This window comes from Ictalurus furcatus, chromosome 25 (assembly GCF_023375685.1).
Source record: "Ictalurus furcatus strain D&B chromosome 25, Billie_1.0, whole genome shotgun sequence".
NCBI lineage: Eukaryota > Metazoa > Chordata > Actinopteri > Siluriformes > Ictaluridae > Ictalurus > Ictalurus furcatus.
In genome coordinates this window covers 11892581-11920376 of record NC_071279.1, presented here as the reverse complement: position 1 = coordinate 11920376, position 27796 = coordinate 11892581, and the positions used below count along the sequence as shown (strand labels likewise).

At 39.8% G+C, this 27796-nt stretch overlaps 2 protein-coding genes across 16 annotated transcripts; one reads left to right on the top strand and one right to left on the bottom strand.

Moving 5' to 3' along the window:
- The first annotated feature begins 244 nt into the window (after window positions 1-244).
- On the top strand, window positions 245-6693 carry chst14 (carbohydrate (N-acetylgalactosamine 4-0) sulfotransferase 14). The gene is made up of 2 exons (XM_053614594.1): window positions 245-659; window positions 5004-6693. The coding sequence occupies exons 1-2, from the start codon at window positions 366-368 to the stop codon at window positions 5832-5834; spliced, it is 1125 nt and encodes a 374-aa protein (XP_053470569.1). The 5' UTR covers window positions 245-365; the 3' UTR covers window positions 5835-6693.
- Window positions 1541-27796, bottom strand: cep135 (centrosomal protein 135). 15 transcript variants are annotated; one of them, XR_008384701.1, is made up of 28 exons: window positions 27486-27795; window positions 25722-25855; window positions 25429-25619; window positions 25131-25298; window positions 23471-23615; window positions 23312-23396; window positions 23061-23189; window positions 21283-21498; window positions 20002-20067; window positions 19323-19473; window positions 18913-19136; window positions 18631-18786; window positions 18295-18438; window positions 17432-17509; window positions 14862-15013; window positions 14625-14740; window positions 14311-14465; window positions 14071-14126; window positions 13556-13724; window positions 13345-13455; window positions 12920-13105; window positions 11701-11910; window positions 11362-11564; window positions 9194-9298; window positions 8940-9095; window positions 8019-8075; window positions 7843-7926; window positions 7593-7699 (listed from the first exon to the last, which is right to left on the bottom strand). XR_008384701.1 is itself a non-coding variant. In XM_053614569.1 (27 exons), exons 2-27 carry the CDS (start codon window positions 25832-25834, stop codon window positions 7905-7907), a joined length of 3564 nt encoding a protein of 1187 aa, XP_053470544.1. In that variant the 5' UTR covers window positions 25835-25855; window positions 27486-27795; the 3' UTR covers window positions 7558-7904. The 15 variants fall into 15 exon arrangements, 12 of the variants coding, with proteins under 12 accessions (XP_053470548.1, XP_053470545.1, XP_053470544.1 ...); XM_053614569.1 differs by having other exon boundaries at window positions 7558-7926; XR_008384702.1 differs by lacking the exon at window positions 8019-8075 and having other exon boundaries at window positions 7843-7908; window positions 27486-27794.

Below are 27796 nucleotides of genomic sequence, written 5' to 3'. Positions count from 1 at the left end.
ATATATATTTAATCATGTTCTAAATATCTTCCAGGTTATTTGTACAAGTAAGAAATTTTTATTTTTATTTTTAAATCGACTATTGCATCTTTAACTTTAACTAAAGAGAAAATCAAACTGCCCTGCATCTCCCCCAAAACAACTATTCTCCACCCCCTCACCTCATCATGCAGCAACTACATTTCCCACAATTCCCCTTTCCCGAATTACTTTTTTTAACCCTTCCCCCCAAAACCACCGAGAACTGAAGTCAGAACTCAGTGTGGACCGACAGCTGAATGGACTCGCGTTAACTTTGCCACGTTCGCTCGTGTTTGTTAGAGAACGGCAGTGAGTTCGGGACAGACTGAGAGCGTTTCTACGTCATGCCCGCTTGGAACCCGGAGTGCGGGGCGCGCGGCGCGAGCGGCTCGAGCGGCTCCTCGGTGCTGCGCTTCAGTCCCGCAGTGAGCTCGCGCTCCACGCACCGCCGCCGCCACCGCTCGGCCCTGCTGCCTTCCGTGCTCACGTTCGCCGTGATCGTGGCATCCGGAGGCCTGCTGCTGCTCATCGAGAAGGGATTGCTCAACGGCATGCACACTCCATCGCCTCTGGCGAACGGCAGGAAGCCCGAGTACCGGCTCGCGCCGCGGGATCCAGCTGTGGACGTGGAATCGCAGGTATTTGGCGCGTTAGCCACCGGAAACCGAGGAGCCCCAGCTGTGGGCTACCCTAGATACACACGTAGCGTTTTTGTCTCCCCGTTTCCGGTGCTTCACTAATATTCATTTTAGCATCAGCAGCACTTTTTATTATTTATTATTTATTTTATTTTTACAGAGTCAGAAGTTTCTTTGCCCTGAGCCTGGCAGCACCTTTAACCACAACTTCTTTACACTTTATTTCAGGAATCAGTGCAACTTCTCCCAACACACACACATCTATACATTAGTCAGAACTCCACACACGTTTCCGGTGGGTTTTTTTTTTTTTTTTGCTTAATCATCAGTTTAATCAGCAGGCTTAAACTGCAATAACTTAATCATTCATTGTGATCAGCAGCCCCTTGTTTATGATTTACAGACCTCTCGAACCAGAGGTTTAACCAGTGCCAGAGCATCTTTATCTTAAAACGGATTTATTATTATTTATTTATTTTTGCCCTGGGTCACTGATCAGTATAACCTCATCCAAAAACCACTATAGTTAGAGTTCGTGGCTCTTTTTAATCATCATAATCAAAGAAACGACCAAAAAAAAGTTCCTGGTACTGATTTCTAATGATTACATCATTAACATGTTTCTGTGGTGTAGGTACAGTGCAGAAGAATAGCAGTTTTATTCCATCATTAATAGCATTAAAAAAAACCCAGAGGAGTCCACTATTTACTCGCATTTCTAATGAAATAAACGGTGTAGTATTTGAGCTGTTTGCTCACCTTCACCTTCTTGGATGTTTTCTTCTTCTTTTGGGTTCTCTTCGGATTCCCTGTCTGTTTGTGGTGACTCCATCTAACCTCCATGTCCACTCAGCACTCCTCCGTATCTCTTTATCGCCTACGCACAGATCACACGGTCATCTGAAAGGGTTGGGTGTTAGGTACTCGAAGTCATATATTGATTTGAATACTTTTACACACCACAGGTTCAAGATGAAGATGCGAGTTTGATTCTGTTTAGACCATGAGGCACATCAAGTCACGGTCATCCCATCCATACACACATATACAGTGGAAATATTGTACAATATAGAAGACTAAACAGGTGCTACACAGGATTACTGTGTTGATCAGTGGTACATGAGTAAAACATGAGCATCAGGTTGTCACTACATGGTGTTGGAGTACCAGCATGAACTGTGTGACTGTGTGACATGGACAAAATGTCCTTTTGTTTCTATTGATGTCTACATGACTAACATGTAGCAAATGGATGTAAATTAGTGCTTGCAATCTCATTCGGTTTGGGGATTGTTCCAGAATTGCAGCTTGGAAAAGCCTAAACTTGATGAGGTGACTTAGTCAAATCCAGGACCATCAGAAAACAGATTACACCTCGACCCCAGCTAGACCGAGTCACGATTAAAAGCTGTCATCAGTCAAGTGCTGAGAATGCGCTTAATTATGGCTTGCGCTTAAGCGACCTTGACCAGGATACGGCAGTTAATGAAGATGGAAAAAAAATTAATGAAGAGAAATGATAAATGGTCTGCACTTATATAGCGCTTTTATCCAAAGCGCTTTACACTGTGTCTCATTCACACACACTCACACACCAATGGTAGCAGAGCTGCCATGCAAGGCGCTAACCTGTCCTCAGGAGCAACTCGTGGTTCAGTGTTCTTGCCCAAGGACACTTCGGTATGTGGAGTCGCGTGGGCCGGGAATCGAACCTCCAACCCTACGATTAGTGGACAACCCGCTCTACCACCTGAGCCACAGCCGCCCCAGAAGCCATGACTGACTATTTTTTTTCAGCACGAGAACAATGTTTTTGTGTTGTTTCTTATGTTTTGTTTTTTTAACACAGACACATGCCGTAGTTTTTATCTGTTAACAACTTAAAACAAAAAAGTAATTTGGTGAACAAACGTGATGGCATGACCGACTGATGAGATTCTAGTCTCATTTGTAGACTGAAAACAGGGTTTTATATTACAGCTTGGATATTCTAGGCCACACAGTATAGACTTTATTATAAGTATCTAACTAACATGTAAAAAGTATACTGTTTTAAATGGTAGTGGTGCCACCTTTCACCTCCGAAGAGCAGATGAAGCAGATGAAGCGTTTATGGAAGATGGATCATCAGTTGGGGTAAAAACAGCCTACTATACTAATAACAGTATATATTCGCATGCTTCCAATCCTGGCAATCAACAATTTAATGCATATTTAATAATGTTTCACCAGATTGAGTGAAACATATCGAGAGTAGATTTTACCTATGGTCATTAAGTGTAACGTTGTGTAAAAACTGCAAAATGTAGGAGTAATGTACTGCTTGTGTTGGCTGTGTTGACTGGCTCTAGCTAAAGAAGGCCATTTTGGTGTGAGACTGGGGCTTGTGCACACTGTTCTAAAATGAATCACGGTGAGACGTGGACACACGCACGACGCTTGTTTATGTACTGTTGGCCAAAACCTTTATGGTTCGACTATTATAAAAACAACATCTCCGTAATGCATCAGGAACACGTCAAATATGTTTTGGTCACTTCTATTGATTCGGTTTCTAAAACAATCTGAATGACTACTTCTCAGAAAGTAAATTACAGCGACATCATGATACATCAGTGAATTTCCCCTTTAAGAATAAAAACAAATAATTTTCTTTTGTACAGCATTTTCTTTCCACAACAGACATAGTCAAAGCTTCAGACTACTGAAATCTAGATTCAGATGCTCTATTTCAGGCAGTTGTTACATAAACACCTTTAGTACTATTTAATGGTGAGAAAACATTTATGTAAATCAAATATCCTTCCCGCAGTAGCTGGACAAGCATACAAAGATGGCTTTAGAGGAACTGAGAGATTGTAGTTGGCATTTTGCCTTGAAAAATGACTGTGTCAGTGAAATGCTTAATGTAAATACTGTCTCTGTTTAAAATCTGTTGGTTGATGCGTTTTATTTTTTTCTTTCTTTAACTTGGCGCTGCAGAAATGGGAACTGGTGAACAAGACAGCTTGTAGCTTTCGCTGCCATTTCTGCATGGTTTCCTGAGCTGTTGTCATGCTCTGCCCTGGCAGTGGCGCAGGAACAATACTTAAACGTGTACAATTTAGGAAGTAGATTGAGGGATAGAGAGATGCGGTGCTGTAGGATTGCTGGTCCGTTACCTGTAATCAGCATTTCCCTACCATGCCAACACATTTGAATAAGTTAATTTGTATCAATCTTATGGGGGCATGGGGTTCGAATCCCGCCTTTGCATGTTCTCCCAGCACTTCAGGGGTTTCTTCCCCCAGTCCAAAGACATGAATAGTAGGCTGACCGACATTTCCAAATTGTCCGTGGTGTGTGAATGTGTGTGAGATTGTGCCCATCGATTGGTTGGCATCCTGTCCAGGGTGTCCCCAGAGTTCCCTGGGATAGGCTCCAGATTCCTTTGTGACCCTGTGTAGGATAAGCGGTGTGGAAAATGAATGGACGGATGGATATCATCTGTTAATAGGTGTGATTTACTGTATAACGTCAATAGCACATCAAGTGCAACCTGGTCTTGGTCAGGCTTTTTATGTTTCATGTCCAAGAAGAACACGACGTTGACACTCCCATGTTCCACTGTGCACGCGGGCAAATTTGTGCGAGACTCCTTCAACAAGAAACGATCCTTAAAAATCCTTATTATTTGGACCAAACAACAGGTGAACCACCAAAACACGCAAACTCTGGCTGAATTGCACATCCAGTTAGTGGAAAAGTAAGCATTCAGCATCATCATCTATCTTCACTTCTAGTGGCAAGCTAAACTTTGTTTTAGGGCTGAGTTTAAGCAGTGCTGGTACGCTAACTTGTTCCCTATGATATTAGGATACAGTAGTTAGCTAAACGTACGATACAGTAGTATTTATTGTCCAATTTCTCAGAAATGATTATGTCCGTCACCATTCTGTTCTACATCCAAGTACAAATAACGTTGCATAAAAGAGCTAATCACTGATACACTGGTCTTCATGATTTTGAAAGCAATTGAAACATATCAGACATTTAAGTGTAAAAGTTGAGGACATTTGAAGATTAGCATTTTATGGCTCAATATCTAAAAGTAGTCAGAGAGAAAATTCCAAACGTCTGGAAAGTCTTTTGACATTGCCATCACAGTGAAGTGGTATACTATGTAGCCACTTGTAGGTCCCCAGTAGACAGATTTCTTCTAAGTGGCACGTGTGTTGAATATCACAGTATATCCTTTAACCTGCTGTCGGACATGGCTAGTTGTTAACCCAGATATAGCGTTAATATTGTATCATCATTGTTGAATGTATACTTCCCTCTTGATAACCGCTTCCTTTCCTTCAGATTTTGCAGGATATCCGTAACCGCACAATCAGGGCGATGTGTGGCCATGAGAACACAGCTCACAGCGTGTGGTCTCTCAGCTCGGCGCAGAGGAAAACCCTGCTGCAGCACATCCTGGTGAACGAGAAGCATCGCTTCCTCTACTGCTATGTGCCCAAGGTGGCCTGCTCCAACTGGAAGCGAGTGCTGAAGGTGTTGAGTGGCGCGTTGACTGACGTCCACGTTCAGGTGAAGATGGACCACCACGCCGACCTGCTCTTCCTCTCTGACTTCTCGCCTGAGGAGATCCGCTACCGTTTGAGCCACTACTTCAAGTTCATGTTTGTGCGTGAGCCGATGGCACGCCTGCTCTCTGCTTACCGGAACAAGTTCGGTGAGATCAAGGCCTACCAGCACAAATACGGCACGGAGATTATCCGGCGTTACCGGAAAGGTTATGCAAAGAATAACCTGAAAGTAGCTGGGGACGACGTGACGTTTGCGGAGTTTGTGCGCTACCTGCTGGACGAGGACCCTGAGCGCATGAACGAGCACTGGATGCCCATATACAACCTGTGCCAGCCGTGCGCTGTTCAGTATAACTTTATCGGCTCGTATGAGAGGTTAGAGAGCGACGCGGCATACGTGTTGGAGCGCATCGGTGCGCCACAACACGTGCAATTTCCTGAACGTCAGGCGTGGTATAAACCTGTTACAAAGGAAACGTTGCATTATTATCTATGTACTGTTCCTCAGAAGCTGCTTCGGGAACTTTTGCCAAAGTATATTCTAGACTTTTCTCTTTTTGGTTATCCTCTGCCCAACATCACCACCGAGTACTGTCGACACTAGCAGAGACTTGACCTAATAATAGTCTTTTGTACAAATGTATATCACAGCCGTTTCCTTTTATGCAATCTTTGAAGTTTCGGTATTTTGAATTTCCTGATTGAATTTTCTTCTACATCAACAAGAGTTTGTACAGAATTGGGAATATATTTCACCTCTGACCTCTGAACGGTGTGTTTGACAGCTATTTAAAAGATTAACCACTATTTAGCACTGGAACAGAGGCAAAGTTTCTAATAACTGAAATCTATTTTTATGGACACCATAACTAATAGTATTTGCCACATATTTGAGGCAATTCAATTCAAGTTGTGCTGGGCACAAACAGACTTTTTTTTTTAATAATGCATCAATAAGCACAAGAATTTTCATTATCAAGCATTACACTTTCAAATGTCATTTATGTAGCTGTTTTCCTTGGTGTATTCATTCTAGGATTTAAAGAAAGAAAAAAAGACATGGGGCAAGCAACATGATTCAGGGATAGTAGATCAGCGTTGTACATGGGCATGTTTCTCTGTGTTAGAATATCCAAATGCCATCTGAAATTGTTCATGCACCTTCCCAAGGGCCAACATTAGAAACTGTTTCTGTTTGAAGCAGGAACAAATATCACTGTAAATACACATTTTATATAGTGGACACTAGCACTATGCAAATACTCCTCAAACACATTAAGCCATATCTGGACAAAAAGAGTCCCATCTTTGAGACTGTCTCGGCTTAAATCCCTTAAATATGCAGTTTCACAACCAAAAAGGCTCTTTCCCTTTTGGTTGCGAATCTGCATTCTTAAGGGATTCTAGCCAGAGGAAATATGGTGAAGTCTATGGCTTAAGCTCATGGTTAAAATAATCTCCAGAGTCATGATAACTCTTAAAAATAATAATAAAAATTCTACAAAGCCAAACCATGTACTGTACAGCATGACAGAACTGCTTACAAAAGCCATGATGAAGAATGAACATGATAGATGTTTAGAGGGGAAAATACAATAATGAGTGCTGATGTTTACTGGGAAAACTTATAGTGTAAATTAGCTGTTAGCTTCCATTCATTAGTAATTTAACAATTTTGGGGGGTGAAGTTTTTTTTTTTTTTTTAAATGAAAGGTTTGGTTAGCAGTGGTCATTGCCTTCCTTTCCGTTCTTGAATCTCCTTGTGTTAAGTAAACATGCAGAAAAAGGAGCGCTGTAAGAAACTAGGTACATTTTTATTCAAGTTAATAAGTTAATGATTCAAGTAAACACACAAAATGATTTATAATACAACACCAGTCATAAGTTTGGATTTTAAGTTTGTAACACTGGCAACCCTGAGGACTTTGGTCATATCCCATTTCATAGTCCATTAAAAGCTCTGCAAGCCATCTAAAACTAACATTTAACATAAAAATACCACAATTTACAGGAAATAAATGAATTACAAATTCATCTGCCAATCGTATTACAAAAGTAAGTAGAATAAAAAAATTACATAAAACATAAATAGTAAATTACAAAAAGAACAACAACACTGAGTTAAATTCCTTCAAGATATTTAAAAGAACAAATAGAAAACGATGCATCTTTCTCTTTGGCTTTGGTGCCATGATCAGGTTTGTCCCTGTAAAAGCAGGTCACTGCATTTGTTTTCAAAAGAAATAATCTAGGATAAAACCAGGGGTTTTCGTTCTCAATAAAACACCAATCAGAATTCAAGCCACGATGGAGTGAAGTGCTTTAAGCAGATATAAAATGGCCCTCCTACCAAATTCACAATAAGAGGGATGATGTATGAACAGCAAGTAACTCCCAGCGAGTAACTCCTTCTGATTCCCACTTTCCAAAGTTTTTTTCTCTCTCTAGTCCTTCTGGGAGTTCACATTTCTGAAATGAAGCACAATTAAGTCTACGATGAGACACTTCAGTAAGATCTAAAATGTAAACCACAACCCCAGTGTCACATCCAATGTTCTGTTTGTATTATTGCTTTGTCATTAGTGTGGTATGTTCATTTTTATTTTCCAAACCTTTTTATACCTCACCAGGCTCTGAGTTGATTCTTGAGTTTACTTTTCCTCAGAAATTTACTTCAGCTAAAATGAAGGAAATGTCTAATTTCAGGTATAAAGTTAGTGAACTATTTAAAAAAAAAAAAAAAAAAAAGTGTGTGTGTGGTGCCCTGCGAAGGATTGGCATCCCATACAGGGTGTATTCCGACTTTGTGGCCAGCATTCCCGGGATTGACTCCAGATTCACAACCCTGACCAGGAAAAACCGCTCACTGATGAAGATGATGATGAATGAGTTTGGTTAGTGCTAACTAGCTATTAGCAGATTTAAAGAGTCGTGACCTCAGTCGTATCCGATTTCCGTATAGTTGTCATAAGTTAATCCTTACTACCAACAAGCTTGTTTGTTATTTTCTATTATTGTTGTTTTCACTTTCTAAGATGCTAAGTTTGAACTTTATTCAGACAGGCTTAATGGTATAGAAACAATAAGCTCTATCTCCAAACCAGAGCGATATATATATATATATATATATATATATATATATATATATATATATATATATATATATATATATACACACACACACAACCTATTTTATTCAACTGTTTCAAATGATAGAAAGAAATACACTAATGTTAGAAGACTAAACAAAAAAGATTCCAATGAAAAAGTTTGCATCTCCAATTCTGAATGCAATATAAATAACTTGTTTGCTCAACCAGTGCCTTTATAACTGCCTCCAGCCTCTTTCATATCCTCTGAACAGCTTTTGGATCAAGGCCAAGCCCACTTCCCAGCATATTCTTCCTGTTATATCAGTTATCACTCTTCCTGACCTATCCGTTACAACCAAACATTGTCTTAAAACTATTTTACTGTTGATATTATGTTTTAGCTTGTGCACCTGCTGCAGGATACGGTCTATGGTTTAGCAACATGAACAACACTAACTACTCACTTGTCACATATGTTTGCTCAAGCTGATTTGTTTATTTGCACTATAGCCTCTCAGATTATGAAAATTCATTTTCGTTTGAATAATAATGATGTGCATTTACACACAACAAAGTCATGTGTAAAAGTAACCCGTGTAAATGCAACACTCGCTCACTTTTCTGGTGATTTTTCAATTAAGCGCTCCGGTGTGCGCAAGGCAGAAGGTTCAGGGGACGATGGGCGGGGACTGAGTGAGGTACTGAGAGGGGAGGAGCTACGCAGTGAAGTAAAAGACACACCCTGTCTTCGCATCTCCTGGACTGCCCTTTCCCTGAGAAAGATAGAGTGTGAGAGAGGGGTTGAAGAGTCTGACTGCCAGTATGACATAGTGAATTAAACACGTGAATTAGGTGGGACTGACTGTCTCACCGCTCAAAGCGCTCGGTTGTCAGTTGCCTCTTCAGCATGTCCACTTCTGTCTGGAGCTGAGACATTTTTCCACGCAGCTGGGAAACCTCTCTAGCGTGACTTGCCCTGTATGAACCAAACACACGATAAACTTCAACTTCCTTTTACACATAACACCTTCATTACTGCACGTACCGGTTTAAGTTGTCCGTAGAAGAGACGGCACTGTTGACTGAACGTCATCGTTGTTTACCGTGCTGAGGTAGGAACCTACATGCAATTATTCATTTAGCTAATCATGTGGCAGGAATGCAATGTATAAAATCAGGCAGCCACAGTTCAAGAGCTTCTATGAACGTTCACATCAAACATCAGAATTTGGAACAAATGTGGTCTCTTTGACCGTGGCATGGTTGTTGGTGCCAGATACATTAGTTGGAGTATTTCAGAAACTGCTGATCTCCTGGGATTTTCACACACAGCAGTATCTAGAATTTACATAGTATGGTGTGGAAAACAAAGAGATATCCAGCAATAGTTCTGCAGGTGGAAACGACCTGAGGAGAATGGCCAGGTTGGTTTCAGTTGCCAGGAAGGACATAGTTAAAAACATAGTTTTATAGTGCTGTTAAAAAGTATTTGCCCCATCCCGATTTCTTCTGTTTTTGTGTATCTCTCATTCTAAATTGTTTCAGAAATGTAAAAAAAAAAAAATCTAACATAAAACAAAGGCAACCTGAGTAAACACAAAATACAGTTTTTAAATGATTGTTATTTATTGAAGAAAAATGTTTATGTATAAAATACATAAAATACATCAGTCTGGGAAGGGTTACAAAGCTATTTCAAAGGCTCTGGGACTCCAAAGGACCACAGCGAAAGCCATTATGTCCAAATGGAAAAAACTCTGTGCAGTAGTGAACCTTCCCAGAAGTGGCCGACCTTCCAAAATTCCTCCAAGAGCACAGCAACTAATCATCCAGGAAGTCACAAAAGAGCCAAGGACAACATTAAAGGACCTACAGACCTCTCTTGCATCAATAAAGGTCACTGATCATGGCAAACATCTGTGGAAAGCATCTCTGGAAGAGTGATGAGGTGAAAACTACTGCTAACCCAGAAGAACATTAAGGCTCGTCTGAATTTTGCCAAAACACACCTTGATGATCCTCAAACCTTTTGGGAGAATGTTCTGTGGATTGATGAGTAGAAAGTGGAACTGTTTGGAAGACAGGAGTCCCGTTACATCTGGTGTAGACCAAACACTGAATTCTACAAAAATAACATCATACCTATGGTGAAGCATGGTGGTGGCAGAATGATGGTGTGGGGATGCTTTGTTGCTTCAGGGCCCTCGCAAGTTGCAATAATAAACTCCATATGCCGTAATTGAGGGAAACATGAATTCTGCTCTCTACCAGAAAATCATAAAGGAGAATGTCCGGTCTTCCAACTGGATTATGCAGCAAGACAATGATCCAAAGCATAGGAGTAAGTCCACCTCTGAATGACTCAAACAAAGAAAAATGAAAAATTCAGTTCATGCTTGAAAACCCTCCAGTGTGGCTGAACTAAAGCAGTTCTGCAAAGAAGAGTGGGCCAAAATTCCACCACAGCGATGTGAAAGACTGATCTCCAGTTATCGGAAGCGTTTGGTTGCAGTTATTGCTGCTAAAGGTGGCACAACCAGATTTTAAGTTTAAGGGGGAAAATAGTTTCTCACATGGGTGATAGGTGTTGGGTAACTTTTTTGTTTTGCTTCAATAAAAAAAAAAAATAAATATTGTGTATTTACTCAGGTTGGTTTCGTTGTATTATGTTTGAAGATCTAAAACTATGTAGTCTGAGAGATACACAAAAACAGAAGAAATCAGGACAGCACTGTAACTAAAATAATGACTCTTTACAACTGTGGTGAGCAAAAAAGCATCTTAGCATGAACAAAACATCGAACAGGCTACAACAGAAGACCACATTGGGTTCCACTCCTTGTCAGCCAAGAACTGGAAACTAAGGCTATGTTGGCCACAGACTCACCCAAACTGGACAGTTGAGACTGGAAAAACCTTCAACAGTACCAAACTCATACACCCTGTAGTATTAAGAAATTCTTTCATTTTTATGAGCATTGGATGAGGTGTGTTTTGGAGGGGAAGTGGACTGAGAGATATTCCCTTTCTGACCCTTACGTTTTGCTGTTTGCGAGAGCCAGTCGATCTTTGAGCACTTTCATCTCCGACTCCCTCTCACTTGCACTGAGGTGGTTCTGAAACTCTTTCTGTCGGTTGGTGGACAGCAGTGTCTCCAGGTTACGAACAGTCACCTTCTCGCTCGCCAGCTGTTTCTTCACAAGCTCCATCTCTGAACGTACATCCTCCAGCTCACCAGTCACCTGAATGTACACAGCATGGACAACATTTAGTAACTTCTTCAGAGAGCTCCTGCTTGTATGAGGAGGTGGGATGGTTTGCTATTAACCGAACGTATATGTGAATGCTGAGAATGTGTATACACTGCGTAAAGCTCACCCGCTCCAGCTCCATGCTCTTGGCAGCGAGTTGACGTGTGGTCAGCTCTTTGCTAGAGTCTAGTTTAACACAGAGCTCTCGTACAGAAGCTAGATCAGCTAGCACCGATGCCTTCTCAGCCCGTGCTGACCGCAGCTCCTCCTCCAGCCGAGACGTCGCCCGCATCAGAGAGGATGCCTGAGCCTCATACGCCTGCAGTGCACTCATGTGCTACACACACAAACAAGGAGAGAGCAGCAAGGAGCGGACAAGTGAAGATCATATTTAAGAACACATACAAAGGATTACATGGCCAAGTCCAAAAGATTCACTCCTCTACCAAAAAGGGCTGTTTGTAAAATAAACAAAATTTATATTTGTCAAGCACATTTTGAGTTCATTAATGTAAAAGGAACTCTATCAATGTATATCTAACATTAGACAAATAGGTATTTAACATCTTGATGTTAACATTGGGGGGGGGGTTAAATACGCCTATAATGAAGTGTCAAATCTAGGACAATAAAAAAGAATTTTAATTATAATGACTAAGTAATTTGTAAGTTTAAAAATTAAAAATGTTTTTTTTCCATGCCTGTGCTCATCCACTGAGCACCAGACCAACTGTGAAAAGGATATAGCATTTTTTTTTTTTTACTGTTTACTGTACATTACTGCAATGTTACCTAAAGATCTACCATCCTGTTATATTTTTGTGATTGCCAGGAAAACAGATTGTTTAGATATCCATCCATCCATCCATCCATTTTCAGTACCGCTTATCCTACACAGGGTCATGGTGAGCCTGGAGCCTATCTCAGGGGTCTCGGGGCACAAGGCGGGGTGTCAACCATGCCCCCTATTATTTAGATGGATTTTGCTATAATAAAAGAGTTTCTAAAATGTCTTTAAACAAAAAAAAAACTGATTTGTTTCAGTTGTAAATAATGTATTAGTAAAATGCATTAATTTTTAAATAAAAAGGTTCAATACACATCGACCTGGTAGTACCATCAGATGTTCGTATGTATTGTATGTGAAGATAAATCAGAAGTCTGAAATCAGAGTTCCTAAACTTAATAAATTAATTAATCTTTTTTTGTTGTTGTTTTTTTAATCCTCATTGCATTTCTTCCAAGACTGCTGCACAGGCATCTTTCTTTATTTGGAGTCTATCCAGAATCTCATTTGAATTTTATTTCATGACATGAATACTGAAATATGCAAATATTCACTCTACCTCCTGTATCTCTCTGTCCTGCAGAGAGACTTTCTCTCGGAGGTGTCTGCGCTCCGTGTCAGAAGAGAGAAGCTCCAGTTTGATAGAGTTGTTGAGCCCCTCAGCCTGCTGCAGTTTTAGCTCGCGCTCCTCGGCGTCCATGTGTGCCGAGCGGAAACGCTCCAACGTCTCCCTGTTCTCCTGTTCCTGTTGAATAACCGGCATATCATCAGCTGTTATACTTTTACGATAAAGGTGCTTATTAGCGATAAGTACGAATGACAAAATACACTTAATTCGTACAAATAGCTTCAACTGGATGATGCCATGGTCACCTGAGGGACAGCAATACTAAAATCATGAAGCAGGCATTTTCTTCTTCAGACAGTACACAGATCTCCTGAGAAATCCATACTTCACAGAGAAGCACATGAACAACACATCACCTTAGCCGCCATCATCTTCTCGATCTTGGCCACTTCAGAAATATAGGAGTGGACTCTCATCTTTAGCTCGTCTCTCTCTCTCAGTGCCTCTTCCATTTCTCTGTGCACTGCCTTCACACAAAAGCACATGACACATGTATGTATCTTAGTGATCATGAAGCTGTACTGTTAACATTTTCCATCCTGCCCTGCAGTGTCTGTGCATATATACCTGGTTTTCTCTGGTCATGGTGGCCAGGTCGTCCTGTAGTCGGCGGTTCTCTCTCAGTGCGATCTCTCTGTCTCGGCTGACTGAAGAGAGCTCCTCCTGCGACTGATCTAGCTGTCTGCGCAGACTAGCTATCTCCCGCTCACGGCTGCTCAGCACTCCCTTTAATTGTCTACAAAATACACAACACTAGTGCTGCGACTAACGATTATTTTCATAATTGATTAATCGGCTGATTATTATTTTTTTTTTTTCCTCCAAGTAATCATATGGGAAAAACCCCCAAACTTTCAATGTCATTTTTTCATTTATTTAAAATAAAATCCACAAACTGAGTGTTATAAATATAAACTTCAAATGAAAACTTTACATTTACATTAACACAACCATGTGTCCAGTTTATATATACATATATATAGTTCATGTTACAGCCAGAACTACTAAAGATGCTTCTGACCAATCAGATTCGAGAATTCAACCATGCTGTGGGGTACATAAAAGCATAGAAATGCACTCACTCTAACGAGTTCTCCATTTCTGTTATGGTGAGACGTACTTCTGTCAGCATCTTCTCCTGCAGAATAATAGAAGCTCATGACTACAGTCGACATCACAAGTAATAACCGCCAGCTTACAAGAGCAAAACTTTATAAAAATAGAAATATATTTTCTTGCTTTTAATACTGTCTATACGTTTAAGGGGAGCAAAAGAAATGGCACGGAGGCTACAATTTGTTGCTTCAGTGCTACTAAGGTACCTTCTTGTGTAGTTGGTCCTGAAGCAGGACCAGGCTCTCTGCCTTCTGGTCCATTGCCTCCTGAAGAACGTCCTTCTCTCGATCCAGAGATGCTATGGCAGTCTGCAGTGATGCCACCTCATCTTTCTGAGAAGACCCATTCCTAGTCAGCTCAGCTAGAAACACACACAACTACTGACTTTAGACGTGCTTATTATAATCACTTGTAGAAATAGAAACATAATAGTTGATTTCAGCAAATTTGTCAGCATATCAAAGAGAACGATAGAGGAAGTGGTGAGCATGTTGGTGTGATGAGTGAGAGAGAGACCTACCGATTCTCTCCTCTAACGTGTCCATTTGTTGGTGAGCCGCCTGTAATTCGCTAGCCTTTACAGACAATCTGTGCTGAACATCAGCGAGAGACTTCTCCATCTGCTCCTGCAGCAGCCTACAAACACACATTTTAGTTTTCTTAGACCAGTGGATGCAAGCAGCATCTGGAATCCAAGAGATTCTGCGTTATCAAAAAAAACAACAAAAAAAACAGATACATATACAATCTGCTGTACCTCAGAGCGCTGCTCTCAGCCCTGTGTTGGGCCATCTCTTCTGCGTTCTGAAGCAATGCTGTTGAGCGGGCCTTCAGCTCGTCTTCGAAAGCTACACGACTCTCCTTTAAAACAGTCACCTGAGTGCGCAGATCTGCCCGCTCTCTCTCCAGCTACACACAATTCAAGTCAAGTCAACTCCAGTTTGAATTAATTATTAATAAAGGATTGGTGACACGGGCCATTTCTTCCAGTGAGTGGAAATAATAGACAGTGGTGCATGAAAGCTTGTGAATTTTTGTATTTCTGCATAAATATGACCTAAAACAACATCAGATTTTCACACAAGTCCTATAAATAGATAAACAGAAACCAATTAAACAAATATTATACTTGGTCATTTATTTATTGAGGAAAATTATCCAATATTACACATCGGTGAGAGGCAAAAGTATGTAAACCTTTGCTTTCAGTATCTGGTGTGACCCCCTTGTGCAGCAATAACTGCAACTAAACGTTTGCGGTAACTGTTGATCAGTCCTGCACATCAGCTTGGAGGAATTTTAGTCCTTTCCTCAGTACAGAACAGCTTCAACTCTGGGATGTTGGTGGGTTTCCTCACATGAACTGCTTACTTCAGGTCCTTCCACAACATTTCTTTTGGATTAAGGTCAGGACTTTCCAAAACATTAAGTTTAATCTTCTTTAATCATTCTGTGGTAGAACGACTTGTGTGCTTAGGGTCGGTGTCTTGCTGCATGACCCACTTTCTCTTAAGATTCAGTGCATGGACAGATTTCCTGACATTTTCCTTTAGAAAGCACTGGTATAATTCATAATTCATTGTTCTATCAATTACGGCAAGTCGTCCTGGACCAGATGCAGCATAACAGGCCCAAACCAAAATACTACCACCACCATGTTTCACAGATTGGATAAGGATCTTGTACTGGAATGCAGTGTTTTCCTTTCTCCAAACATAAAACTTCTCATTTAAACCAAAAAAGTTCTATTTTGGTCTCATCCATCTATAAAACTTTTTCCAATAGACTTCTAGCTTGTCCATGTGATCTTTAGCAAACTGCAGAAGGGCAGAAATGTTCTTTTTAGAGCACAATGGCTTTCACTTTGCAACCCTGCCATACATACCATTGTTATTCAGTGTTCTCCTGATGGTGGACTCGTGAACATTAACATTAGCTTAATACGTGACAGAGGCCTTTAGTTGTTAGACGTTACCCTGGGTTCCTTTGTGACCTCACGGACTATTACACGTCTTGCTCTTGGAGTGATCTTTGCTGGTAGATCACTCCTGGGGAGGGTAACAATATTCTTAAATTTACGCCATTTATACACAATCTGTCGGACTGTGGATCGGTGGAGTCCAAATGCTTTAGAGATGGTTTTGTAACCTTCTCCAGCCTGATGAGCATCAACAACTCTTTTTCTGAGTTTCTCAGAAATCTCCTTTGTTCATGTAATGACACATTTCCACAAATAATATGTTGTAAAGAGCAGACTTTGACAGATCCATGTTCTTTAAATAAAACAGGGCGCTCACTCACACCTGATTGTATTCCCATTGATTGAAAATACCTGAGTCTAATTTCACCTTCAAATTAACTGCTAATCCTAGAGATTCAAATACATGTAATATTGGATTACTTTCCTCAATAAATAAATGACCTCAATAAATAAAATGATATTTTTGTCTCGTTTGTTTAACTGGGTTCTCTTTGTCTACTTTTGGGACTTGTGTGAAACTCTGATGTTGTTTTAAGTCATATTTATGCAGATATCTAGAAAATTCTACAAATTTTCAAGCACCACTGTACAATGAGAAACAATAATTGAAACTTTGTGCTATAATTTTAAGCAGCATAATGTCTTCTGCAAAACACCGCTTTCAAAATTATTGGTACATCTACAATTGGTGCAACCTTCCCTGGAAAGAATAACAGCACTGAGCATCTTCCTGTAATGTCTAATCAGGTTGGAGAACATTTTAAGGGCTTTCATACTGTTTATTTTGTGCATGTGGAATGCCCTCTTCAATTCAGACCAGATGTCTTGGACACGGTTAAATCTAAAGATAGAGATTTTCAAGTAATTCCAAGATGCCACAAAAGCCTGTATGCTTTTTTTTTTTTTTTTTTGGTTTTGGTTTTTTTTAAACCTATGGTGATGGATGACAAAGAAAACTATACATGTGAACTGCGTCATATGGAGTTTAGAACAGAGTTTTTGTTTATCCAAAATAATTTTAGGGGTGCCAGTAACTGGCACTCTGTGAAGAAAAAAGTATTGAATAAACATACATCATAGTATGTTTATTCAATACTTTTTTCTTCAAAGAGTTCCAATAATTCTGGACTTGTCCATACAGTTTTAAACAGTATAATGTACACATACGACCCTTAGTTTATACCCTTATACCACACACAATTACATACCATCGATAATAGTATGATAAAATATAAATCTTCACCTCAGTCACATCACACACAGCAGAAATACCCCGGCAAGTATACTAACATCTCGTACCATCAGTATAATCAATAATCATTAATAGAGTAAATGGAGACTTGTACCATCTGAACAGTGTTCTCCAGCTCCATTATTCTTATCTCCTCCTGCTCCCTGTCTGTCAGAGCTGAAGTCTGAGCCACCTGCACGTCACACACACACACACACACGTCAACTGGAACAATGAGAAATGTTCCACTTACAACTAAAATGTAAGAAAGATACACTTACCAGTAACACGTCATCACATCATATATCTACTCCTGAATTTTCAACCTAGTCTTTATCTACTGTATCTGCAGTGTATATGCAATTAAAATAGGGGACAATTTTACCAGTACTGGGAAAAGGACAAAAATCTGGTTACTGTAATCTCAAATCACTTGTTATGTATGTTTATGCAGATTTCCAACACGGGATCAGTACAATGAAAGACAGTAGGTCTACAGTAGGCCTTATTTCTCTTTGTGGCATCAATGAGTGATCAGTTTCACACAACAATGTTATGTGGTATTACATAACCACATATATTCCATTGTGTCTTTATCTTAAAAGGCAAGGATATAAAGTGTCATTTTAGAATCACGTTAATTAAAAATGTATAAATTAATGACATTTGTGTGCACACAAACGTGTTATCACTGCCCCAACAACTGCCAATAGATTTCTTTTATGCTTTACACTTAAAGACATTAGAGCAAATGGCTTGTCCATCTCTTTCTCAATGCAAAGAAATGCATTGAAAATGACTGGCAATAAATCAGACGTTACAAATGCAGTAAATGGAGATTAGGTTGAAAAGTCATAGCGTATTCCCTTATGACGTTTGTATGGTTCGGCAGGAACAGACAAAACTACTCTCACTTATATTTGCACTGAGGTCTACCACAAACATCATAACTGGTCTCGCCAAACCACCCACACGAACCTTGAGTCTCTCGCGGAGAGCGTCTCTTTCTGCTGAGACTCTATGGAGTTCAGTGTCTGCCTGCTCTCTCTCCTCTCTCACTCTCTGCGGCAGCTCAGGAGAAAATGCTAACTTGCTATGAACACACTGCAGCTCCTCCTGGGCCTAGTGCGCGCACACACACACACACACACACCATACAATAAAGATCTATTACATAAAGTTTCCCTCCTGTATTTATTTCAAATATTTATATAGCATTATTTAACATAATTTGCCAAGCCGTGTCCTTTATATACTTTTATATATTTTAAAACCATGTAGATATGAAATGTGCTAAAATTCTGTGTTTGTCACCTGTTGATATTGAGTGCGGAGTTGGTCTCTTTCACTGGTGAGCAGTTTGACTTTAATCTGGATGTCCTCCATGTGTTTCTCAAAGTCCAGCAGCATGGCTTGCAGCTCATCTCTCTCTCTTAGCGCACGTGACAGCTCGGTGTCTGCACTCTCTCCCTGCACACAGACAGCCAGCAGAATAGAAGAAACATGGTACAATAGTAGACTGTAACCAAAGCGACTGTTCTGTTAATGTTCTGCAGCGTTGTTTATTTGTGTTTGTGTGTGTACAGGATATCTTACTCTTCCAGGCCAGCTCCCACGCCCTCTGGGACTCCTGCTCTTGGAGGGACTGACACTGTCTGCCCCACCCCTTGTCTTTCGGTATTTCTCCGCCTCATGTCTGTAGTGGTCCCTTTCTTCTTCCAAACTCTTTACGAAAGCGTCCAATCGAGACGGAGAGCGCTCTTTGCCACACGTGCCATGCCGAGCACGCATGCGCTCCAGTTCTAAAATCATTTCTTTATCTAAAAACAAATTCACAGACCTACAATGTGAGTAATGCTACAGCAGAGCAGATATTGCATACTGTGTGTTTATCCATCTTCTCTTGCAAATATACGTCATTTTCAATATCTTCCTCAAATCAAGTCGACAATTCATCTTGCTCTCTTTGCGCATCTTTAAAATTATGGAGCAGTTCTGCATCTCACCAGCTTGTGTCATTCTCTTTACTTTGTCCTGCAGTCTCTTCTTTTCCTCCTCCAGGAAATTCATCAGTCCCTCCATCTTCTCGTTTCGCTCCTGCACTTCTGATAGCTGATCCTTCAGACGGTCCTTCTCATGGTTGCTTTCGGCTAGGCTCTGAAGCAAAGGCAAGTAAGTATCTACAAAGAAACCTTAAATAGCCAACAAAAGAAGAATCCTAAACAAAATAATTGAATCTTTAATGTGTTGCTCTGATTTTGCATTAGAAAGCCTTCCCAGAAGAGTGGAGGTTATTATAACAGCAAAAGGACGGACTCAATCTGGAATGGGATGTTCAACAAGCACTTAAGAGTTTAATAGTCAGGTGTACACATATGTTTGGCCATATACTGTATGTGATATCTACATTTAGCTGACGCTTTAAGTCTAAGTGACTTACACTGAGATAAAATTGAGCAGTTTAAGCAGGTTGCCCTAAGAGTGGCATCTTTCTGGTGCCAGGATGTTGATCTCATGACCTTCCAATCAATAGCCCAGAGCCTTAACCCCTGAGCTATCTTTGCCCTAACTCTTACCGAGATCTGTGACGCTAGCCATCCATCCTGCGACAGATGGATAATTTAACAGTCCATTTCACATGACAATGTTGTGGGAAGCATAGATTCAGGAGCCAGTAATACGCACCTGTCTTAATTTAGAAATGACCTCTTCCAGTTCTTCATTTTGTCTGTGCAGCCGCTGAATCTCTTTCTGCAAATGGAGTCATAGGCATCATGAACAGAGCAGCAGCACGTTCAACAACACTGTGTGCAGCTTCTCTTTACCAGCATAACAGCACTGAGGCTTCCCCTATGATCCTGAAGAGATCTAAGATTATCGAGAGGCTCTCTTGTGGACTCTTCTCTTCAGCTCACCCCAATTTTTTTTTTCAATGTTTTAGGTCAGGGGGCTGGGGAAGCCATGTCAAAAACTTGATTCAGAGATCGACCGATAATCGGTTTTATTGTTATTTCCCCGATATTTAAGCATTTTTCCATAATCGGTTATTGGTTTTGTAATATCGGATACACCGATAAATGGCACCATCTTGTGGGCATTTTGAGAATTGCATGCAGGACCGACTTTGAGTGGAGGCGAGTCAACAGCTGTGTGTACAGGTAACGTATACTTGCTTTGCTTTAATTAATAAACTTAATTTAACACAACAGTCATTAATGCACAAATGAGATGTGTTCCATTAATGCTTGATATGTAGCTTGGTGCTAATAGAGACGAACTGTCGATCGATCTCTAATTCTGTGGTCATGAAACCATTTTTTTGTGTGAATGTGGAGGTATGTTTTGCATTATTGTCCTGCTGGACATTCCACATCCTAGTTGCAGCTTCTTAAATTTGTGCCTTTCGGACCTCCCTCTTCACTGTGTGTGGAGGCTAAACACACTTGTGTTTCTTTCCAGGCAGGTTCATTACAGCTCTGGTTGTTTCTTCTTAATTCGTAAACATCTTAATTATTGCCCTAATATTGGATTTGGCCAAAAAAAATGTTAAATTTTTTTTTATAGCTGTTTGTCTCATTTGATCTGTGTATTCTCTAATCGTCCCCATGCTGCTAAATAGCTATAGGAATTTAGCATTTCATTCACATTATAATTATATCCCAGTGAAACAGGAAGTCACGGATGATCACTTAAGAGCTTCTAAACATTTAACTGAAAATAAATAAATAAATAAATATAAAATTGGAAACATGCTTCAGTTACATCTTTTTATTTGAATTTCTAAAAGTGCAAATAACTGCAATGTGGGGTTTTTGTTTTGTTTTTTGCTAGTATAAATTGACTTCAATTAAAAGTTATATATTTCGTATATTTTAAGTGCGAGATGAATCTAATAAACCACAATTTATTTTTTTCAGAACTCCCTGTAAATAAATTCCAGTTACATCATAGAGCTATGTTCCTTACCCTGGCCTCCTGCAGCTCCATGTCAGCCGTTTCCAACACTATCTCTTTGTCTCTCTCTAACTGCTGTGCGAGCTGGTCTATCTGGGTGAGTTCACTGCACAGCTCCTGGTTCCTGGCACTCAGGTCGGCCACCTCACTGGAAACAGTCTTCTTCTTCTCTTGTAGTAACTCCACCTTCTGCTCCAGAGCCCTGTTTGTCTCCTGCAGGTACTCAATCTTAGAGAGAGACAGAGAGATAGAGTGAGAGAGGTTGATTTCCTTAGATAAGCAAGACTGGACAATGAAATAATGCTCTTAATGATGAAACCTTATGAAACTGAGTACCATGTTAGAATTTTTTTTTTGCTATACTGCTTAAACATATGCTGATAAAGTATGAGAGGTGTTTTATCTGGTTAAAACCAAGTCCTTAGGGCACTGTAGAAGAAAGTGAAACCAAAACATAGTGCTCTCAGTGGAGCAGTTCACAGGTTATTTTAGTAGGTAAGGGAGTGGTTTAGTTGGGTCTTCACAGGGAGGAACTGGGAGGTGTAATGACTAACGTGGCACACCTGAGCCCTGTTGCTGCACACAGGTGAACATTTCCTCTATTCCTCTGTCTCTGAGCACTGGCAGGTGTGTGTGTGTGTGTGCGTGCATGCGTGCTAGGGCTGTACCACACTGTATCATCCATGATATACCGGTACAATTCGTCCCCATGATAACAATTCCTCATCCTGCAATATTGACGATATAGTTGCTGACGTGTTTACGCGCTGCAGCGTGGGGCATCTCACACGTGGAACGAGAATAAGCATGGTGGAAGACGGAGTTCCAAGACTAGACGAGGAAGAAGAATTAATCCCCAAAAAGGAGTTTCCTCAGTTATATGGAAGTGGTTCGGGTACAGAATTTCCATTTGTTTTTCCTGGGGTTAGATTATGAATCCTGTGAGTATTGGTGTTTACAGTTTTATTGGAATTTTACTTTGTGAATGAAATTCATATTCTATTTTTTCTACTTAATTGGTATAGTTTAATATTTGATGATGGTCAGGATTAAGTTTGAATTTTTTGGATTGATGTTTGTGTTTGCACTCCTCTCAAGACTGTATGCTGATGTGACTCATGGCCAGAAAGATTTTTTAATATCATCATTTATATCGTTACCGCAAACCCCCCCCCCCCAAAAAAAAAACAGGGAATATCATGATATAGTTTTAAATATATATCGCCCATTCCTAGTGCCTGCATGCGTGAGCAGAGCAAAGGCACAACTACTGTTACTACCTTACCAAGGGCATGAGCCCAAATAAAGAACTTGTAATCTGCTGTGTTTAAGAAGCATGCTGTTAAGATTGCTACAGTTACAGTTTCCTACAAATGTGAACAAATCATGCTTAATATAATTCATATAACAGGAACACAGCATTAATTCAATATCAGAATAATAGATGCAGTGACAAGAACAATGGTACTAGCTTAGGCTCTATTCTACTATCATACTAATTTCACATATTATTTAGTAGGATAATAATTTGAGGCTTTTTATTCTGATACATTAATTTAGTACGGTACTATTTCAGCGCACCATTTAATAGGGTAGCAAGCAGCCGCATATAATAGCATACCGTTTTGGCATACATGATCTTACAGTACTACGAGATATCTGATGAGATACTGTGTTTTGTTTTTAATTCCTTTGAACACAAAATGGCAAATAAGGATATCATGCAAGCTAATACTAGTTAATAAGACCTTGCATTTCTTTCTGCGTACAGTACACAAGCAATTAGTCACCTGTAAGTTTAAGTGAGCAATGAGCTTTTCGTTACTGATGTTCTGAGCCTGCAGAGAGATGACATCGTACGGCCGTCCTCCATCTAGAGCCCGATTCAGGCGCTCGATCTCTTTATCTCGTTCCTCCACCTATACGAATAGCCAAACGCAACATTTCGATTTCAAACTTGCTTGGCTTTTATGGTAGTGTGGTTAGCAATTTCAGGTGTTATCATTTCTTCAGTCTCAGTTCTCATAAATATCTCACGTACCTGTGTGTTGAGGCGCTTGATTCCTCCCTGGGCTCTTTCTAGATCCAACTTCAGTGCTGTCACTTCCTGCTGCAGCTCCTGAATCCTAAAACGAACAGCAAACCTTGCTCACACAAATCATTTGAAAGCAAAAAATAACAATAAACAACTCTCTCGTACCTGTTGTCAGCCACCTGGAGGAGATCAGCAATGTACGGGTCATCAGGCTGTGCCACAACTGGAGAAGTGAGACCACGGGAGGTGGGGAGGAGCTCGTCTATCTGCATCCGCTGGCGTCTGAAAGGAATTGGCCTCTTTTTCCCTCCTGTTCAGTCAAAATAAACCACACATTGGTAACATGATCTTATAACTGAGCAGTGGAAACAGAGAGGGTAAGGTTCTAACTATTGTCAGTTAGCAATTTTTGCTGATAAAGTCTTGAAATAACAGTTAACAGGTCTGTAATTTGATTACATCATGACTTTCCAGCGTAGACAGCAGACAACACAATAGTATACCGAAATCCGTTTTACACCAGGTTCTGTGGGCACGCTGCTTGAGCATCAACGCGACTCCACTGCCGAAATGCTCTCGTTCAAAGTCTGGTGTGAAATGGGTTTTATGTTATAAATATCGGGAAATGCGTGCCACAAACGTCCATGGTAACATTACACACATTACAGATCCGCTGGAGCGTTTAGGAACGTTTATAGCATTAAATTTAAAGATCATGTTCAGTTGTGTGAAAAAAGTAAGTACACCCCATGAAATATTTATTTTATTTTGACATTTGTGGACACATCAGTATTTGATCTTCAGTAAAACCGAATGTATAGATACACATTATGTAATAGCTAAAAAAAAAAACGATGAAATTTGATTATACAACCATTTACAGGTGCATCTAAAAAAAATTGAATATCATGGAAAAGTATTTTTTTTCCCTGTAATTTAATTCAAAAAGTCAAATTCATATATTCTAGATTCATTACACATAAAGTGAAATATTTCAAGCCTTTTTTTTGTTTTAATGTCAATGATTATGGCTTACAGCTCATGGCAATCAAAAATCCAGTATCTCAAAATATTACAATAAAGAATTTATAATAGAGAAATGTCGCCCTGAGAAGAGCTCTAATCAGCAAATAAACTCAAAACGCCTGCAAAGGTTTCCTGAGCCTTTAATTTCTCAGTCTGGTTCAGTACACACAACCACAATGTATCCACAATGTATCTATCTATCTGTGGCATAATTACAGAGGGCCTGTGGGGTTGTTTCTACAAATATTTAAAATAGTATATAGTGATATATTTGTTAAATTGACATTTTTAGGACAATTAAATTTAAGAAAAGCCACAGACTTACTTTTTTTTTTAATTAACCTATATGCCTAGATGTGCGCATTAACATCTCTCTCAGTAACATAGCTTGGCTTGCTCATTCTGGAGTGATCCATGTTCACCGTGTTGTTATTATCGCAAACGTGCCAAAACTGATGGGATAAATAAACAAAAGACAATTCAGAGTGATCATCAAATGCAGGGTAATAGTAGCAATAAAACGTGTGAGCATTTTACTGTTCACGCCAGGCTACAAAAACCTCCAAATTCTGAAACTTCTATATTCTCACTGATCCGTGAGGATTATGCCTGAGGGTCCACGTCTGAAAAAAAGGTTGCAGACCACTGTTCTAATGGATGATGTATAACAGATGACAGCGTACTACAACTCCAACTTCTTGTGGTTTACTTAACTGTTTTATCATTTACTATTATGGCAACAAACACAAGTCAGCTTGGAAGATTTGCTGGTTGAAACAGATAAGGTGTTTCATCCTACCTGGTGTCTGCACTACAGCCTGCATGTTCTTCTCTTGGAGCTGCTGAATGCGTTCGCTTTTGGCTTTGCTGTCCTTCTCCAGGGCGCGGACCTTATGCACATACTGATTGTTGAGGAACTTTAGATCTGAGGTCTCGTGGTCCAGTTTCCTGATGAAAGCCTTTAGCTCTAGTCATGTAAAAAAAAAAAAAAAAAATGGTATCAGGAGAATTTCATAAATATGCAGTATAATAAAGAACCTGGAAAATCCTGGATGTAATATATGATGTATATGATGTGGTGCTGGGAGTCTGCTAACCTCTAGTAGTTCGATCTTTATCTTCCTTCAATTTGAGAAGCCCCAAATGCAGTTCATTGTTCTCTCGGACAAGCCGGGCATTTTCCGTCTTATACGGCTCCAGCAGAGCGTCGAGATTCCGACTCTCCTTTTCGGTCTTCCCAGCTGAGAGCTTAGCATTGCGAAGACTTTCAGTGGTGTGGACTAAATCACTGGCAAAGAAAACTCCACAAGATTAAAACTAAATGTACAAACTAAAAATCAAGACAATCACTTGATCAGGTGTTAGAAATGATCATGAGAACTTAACTCACCTAAAAAGCTTTTCAACCAGAGGCAGTGACTCGATGCCTAATGGCTGCCTGTAACCCAGCTGGTCCAGACGCTTTCTGAGATTAAGAAATTTCCGCTCTGCATTGGTACTCATGGCTACACACTGAGTAATCTTCTGTGGATGTAGATTCGTTTTATTGGTAGTGACGGTGAATCTTTAAAAACATAATAAAGCTAGCTCCTAGCTATAATAAAGCAAGCAAATAGATTGTAAGCGTTGACACTCCTGACGTTTCCTTTTAAGAACCGGTAATTGGAAATAAAAATAAAGGGGGGTTATTTTGCCAATCTGCTGATAAACTGCAATCAGGCAAAATGTGATGAGCGATAAATGCTGGGTTTCAAATTTTGATCAAACTAAACCTGTTAAAAACATCTCAAATCCAGCCAAATAATTACAGCAGAGTAGGGCTGGGGGATATAACAAAAATATCATATCACAATACTTGAGGACATTTCTACGATACACCATGCGTACAACGATACATAATTTCGCTAACAAACTGTCTGCAAACGTAGTAATATAAAAGAAATGGTTCAACTGAGTTTGACGGTACTTTTCATGATGACGTCATGTGACATGTCTCGGCCCAAATCTGCAGAAAATCTGCGTTATTTTTGGAAAAATTGCGAGATCCTCCAAATATTGTGCCGTTTACTTGATTTTGCGTTCATTTCTGCAATCACAAAATACTCTAAAATCCTGGAGGGACTGCTTGTAAATGGATAATTCTTTCAGTTTTAGTTAATTCTTTCAGTTTTAGTGAGGTTTTTCTGTAAGTATATTAAGGAATAAATGTAGAGGTAAGCATGTAGTGGGGCATCTTTCGTTGCAATTAGAATGAAATTTTTAAATGTGAATTTCTCCCTTTCTGGGTTTGGCAGTAACTTTAAAATGTTAGAACTTTACATCTGGTTGAGATACATGTAAAAGAGAAACATATTTCAGGGTTTTGTTTTGTTTGTTTTTTAAATATTGATTTCAAAACGATGTACACTATATGGCCAAAACCTTGTGGACATCTGACCATCACACCCATATGTTCATGTTGAACATCCCATTCCAAATTTATTCCCACTTTACTGTTATATTAAGCTCCACTCTTCTGGGAAGGCTTTCCACTAGATTTTGGAGTGTCGTTGTGTGGATTTGTGTTCATTCAGATACAGGAGCATTAGTGAGGACAGGAAGTGATGTTGGATGAGGAGGCTCCAGTTCCAGTTCATCCCAAAGGTGTTCAATGGGGTTGAACCTTAACACACCATGTCTTCATGGAGCTGGCTTTGTGCACAGGATCATCGTCATGCTGGAACAGGTTTGAGCCTCTTAGTTCCAGTGAAGGGAAACTGTAACGCTACAACATACAGAGACATCCTAAACAACTTTGTGTCAACAGTTTTGGGGTAAAAACACATATGGGTGTGATGGTCAGCTGTCCACAAACTTGTGGCCATCATGTACGTAGAAGAAAATGTCAAAATTTGCCCAAAACATTCTCCCTTGAGTTTTCCATCTGGAATCTTCCTCCAGTTTAGCAGTCTATTTACTAATGAAATGGCAATTCAGTGATTTATTTCTGATATCCACATTTACTTATTCTCTCTGGAATAGAAATCACAGACATTTCCTCTTTATTTTATGTACACACGTACCGTGATACCATCTACACTGTTTTCAGTGTAACCGAAGCGAGCAGGGAATGTTCCTAACCTAAACATGAATTATACAGAGCTTAAACACTTACCCTGCTTAAATGTTTTCGATGTGTTTGTATTAGCCAGCTGTCAGCTAGGTGGCTAGTTAGTGAAGTAGCAGCTTAACGTACACATTAGCACTTAGCTTAGACTAGCTAGCTATGTTTACAGAGCACTCACGAAAAGAACGCCATTTTCTGTTAACATATGAAACGGATAATATATTATAACATGGGTTCTCTTGTTTATTTGTTTATTTTTTTAAAGCACGCCTTATTGTATTACAGTTCAGAATTTTTTTTTTAATTATTATTATTTTTTTGGTCTTTGTAGCTAGCTACTCTGCAGCTGGTTTCCTCTT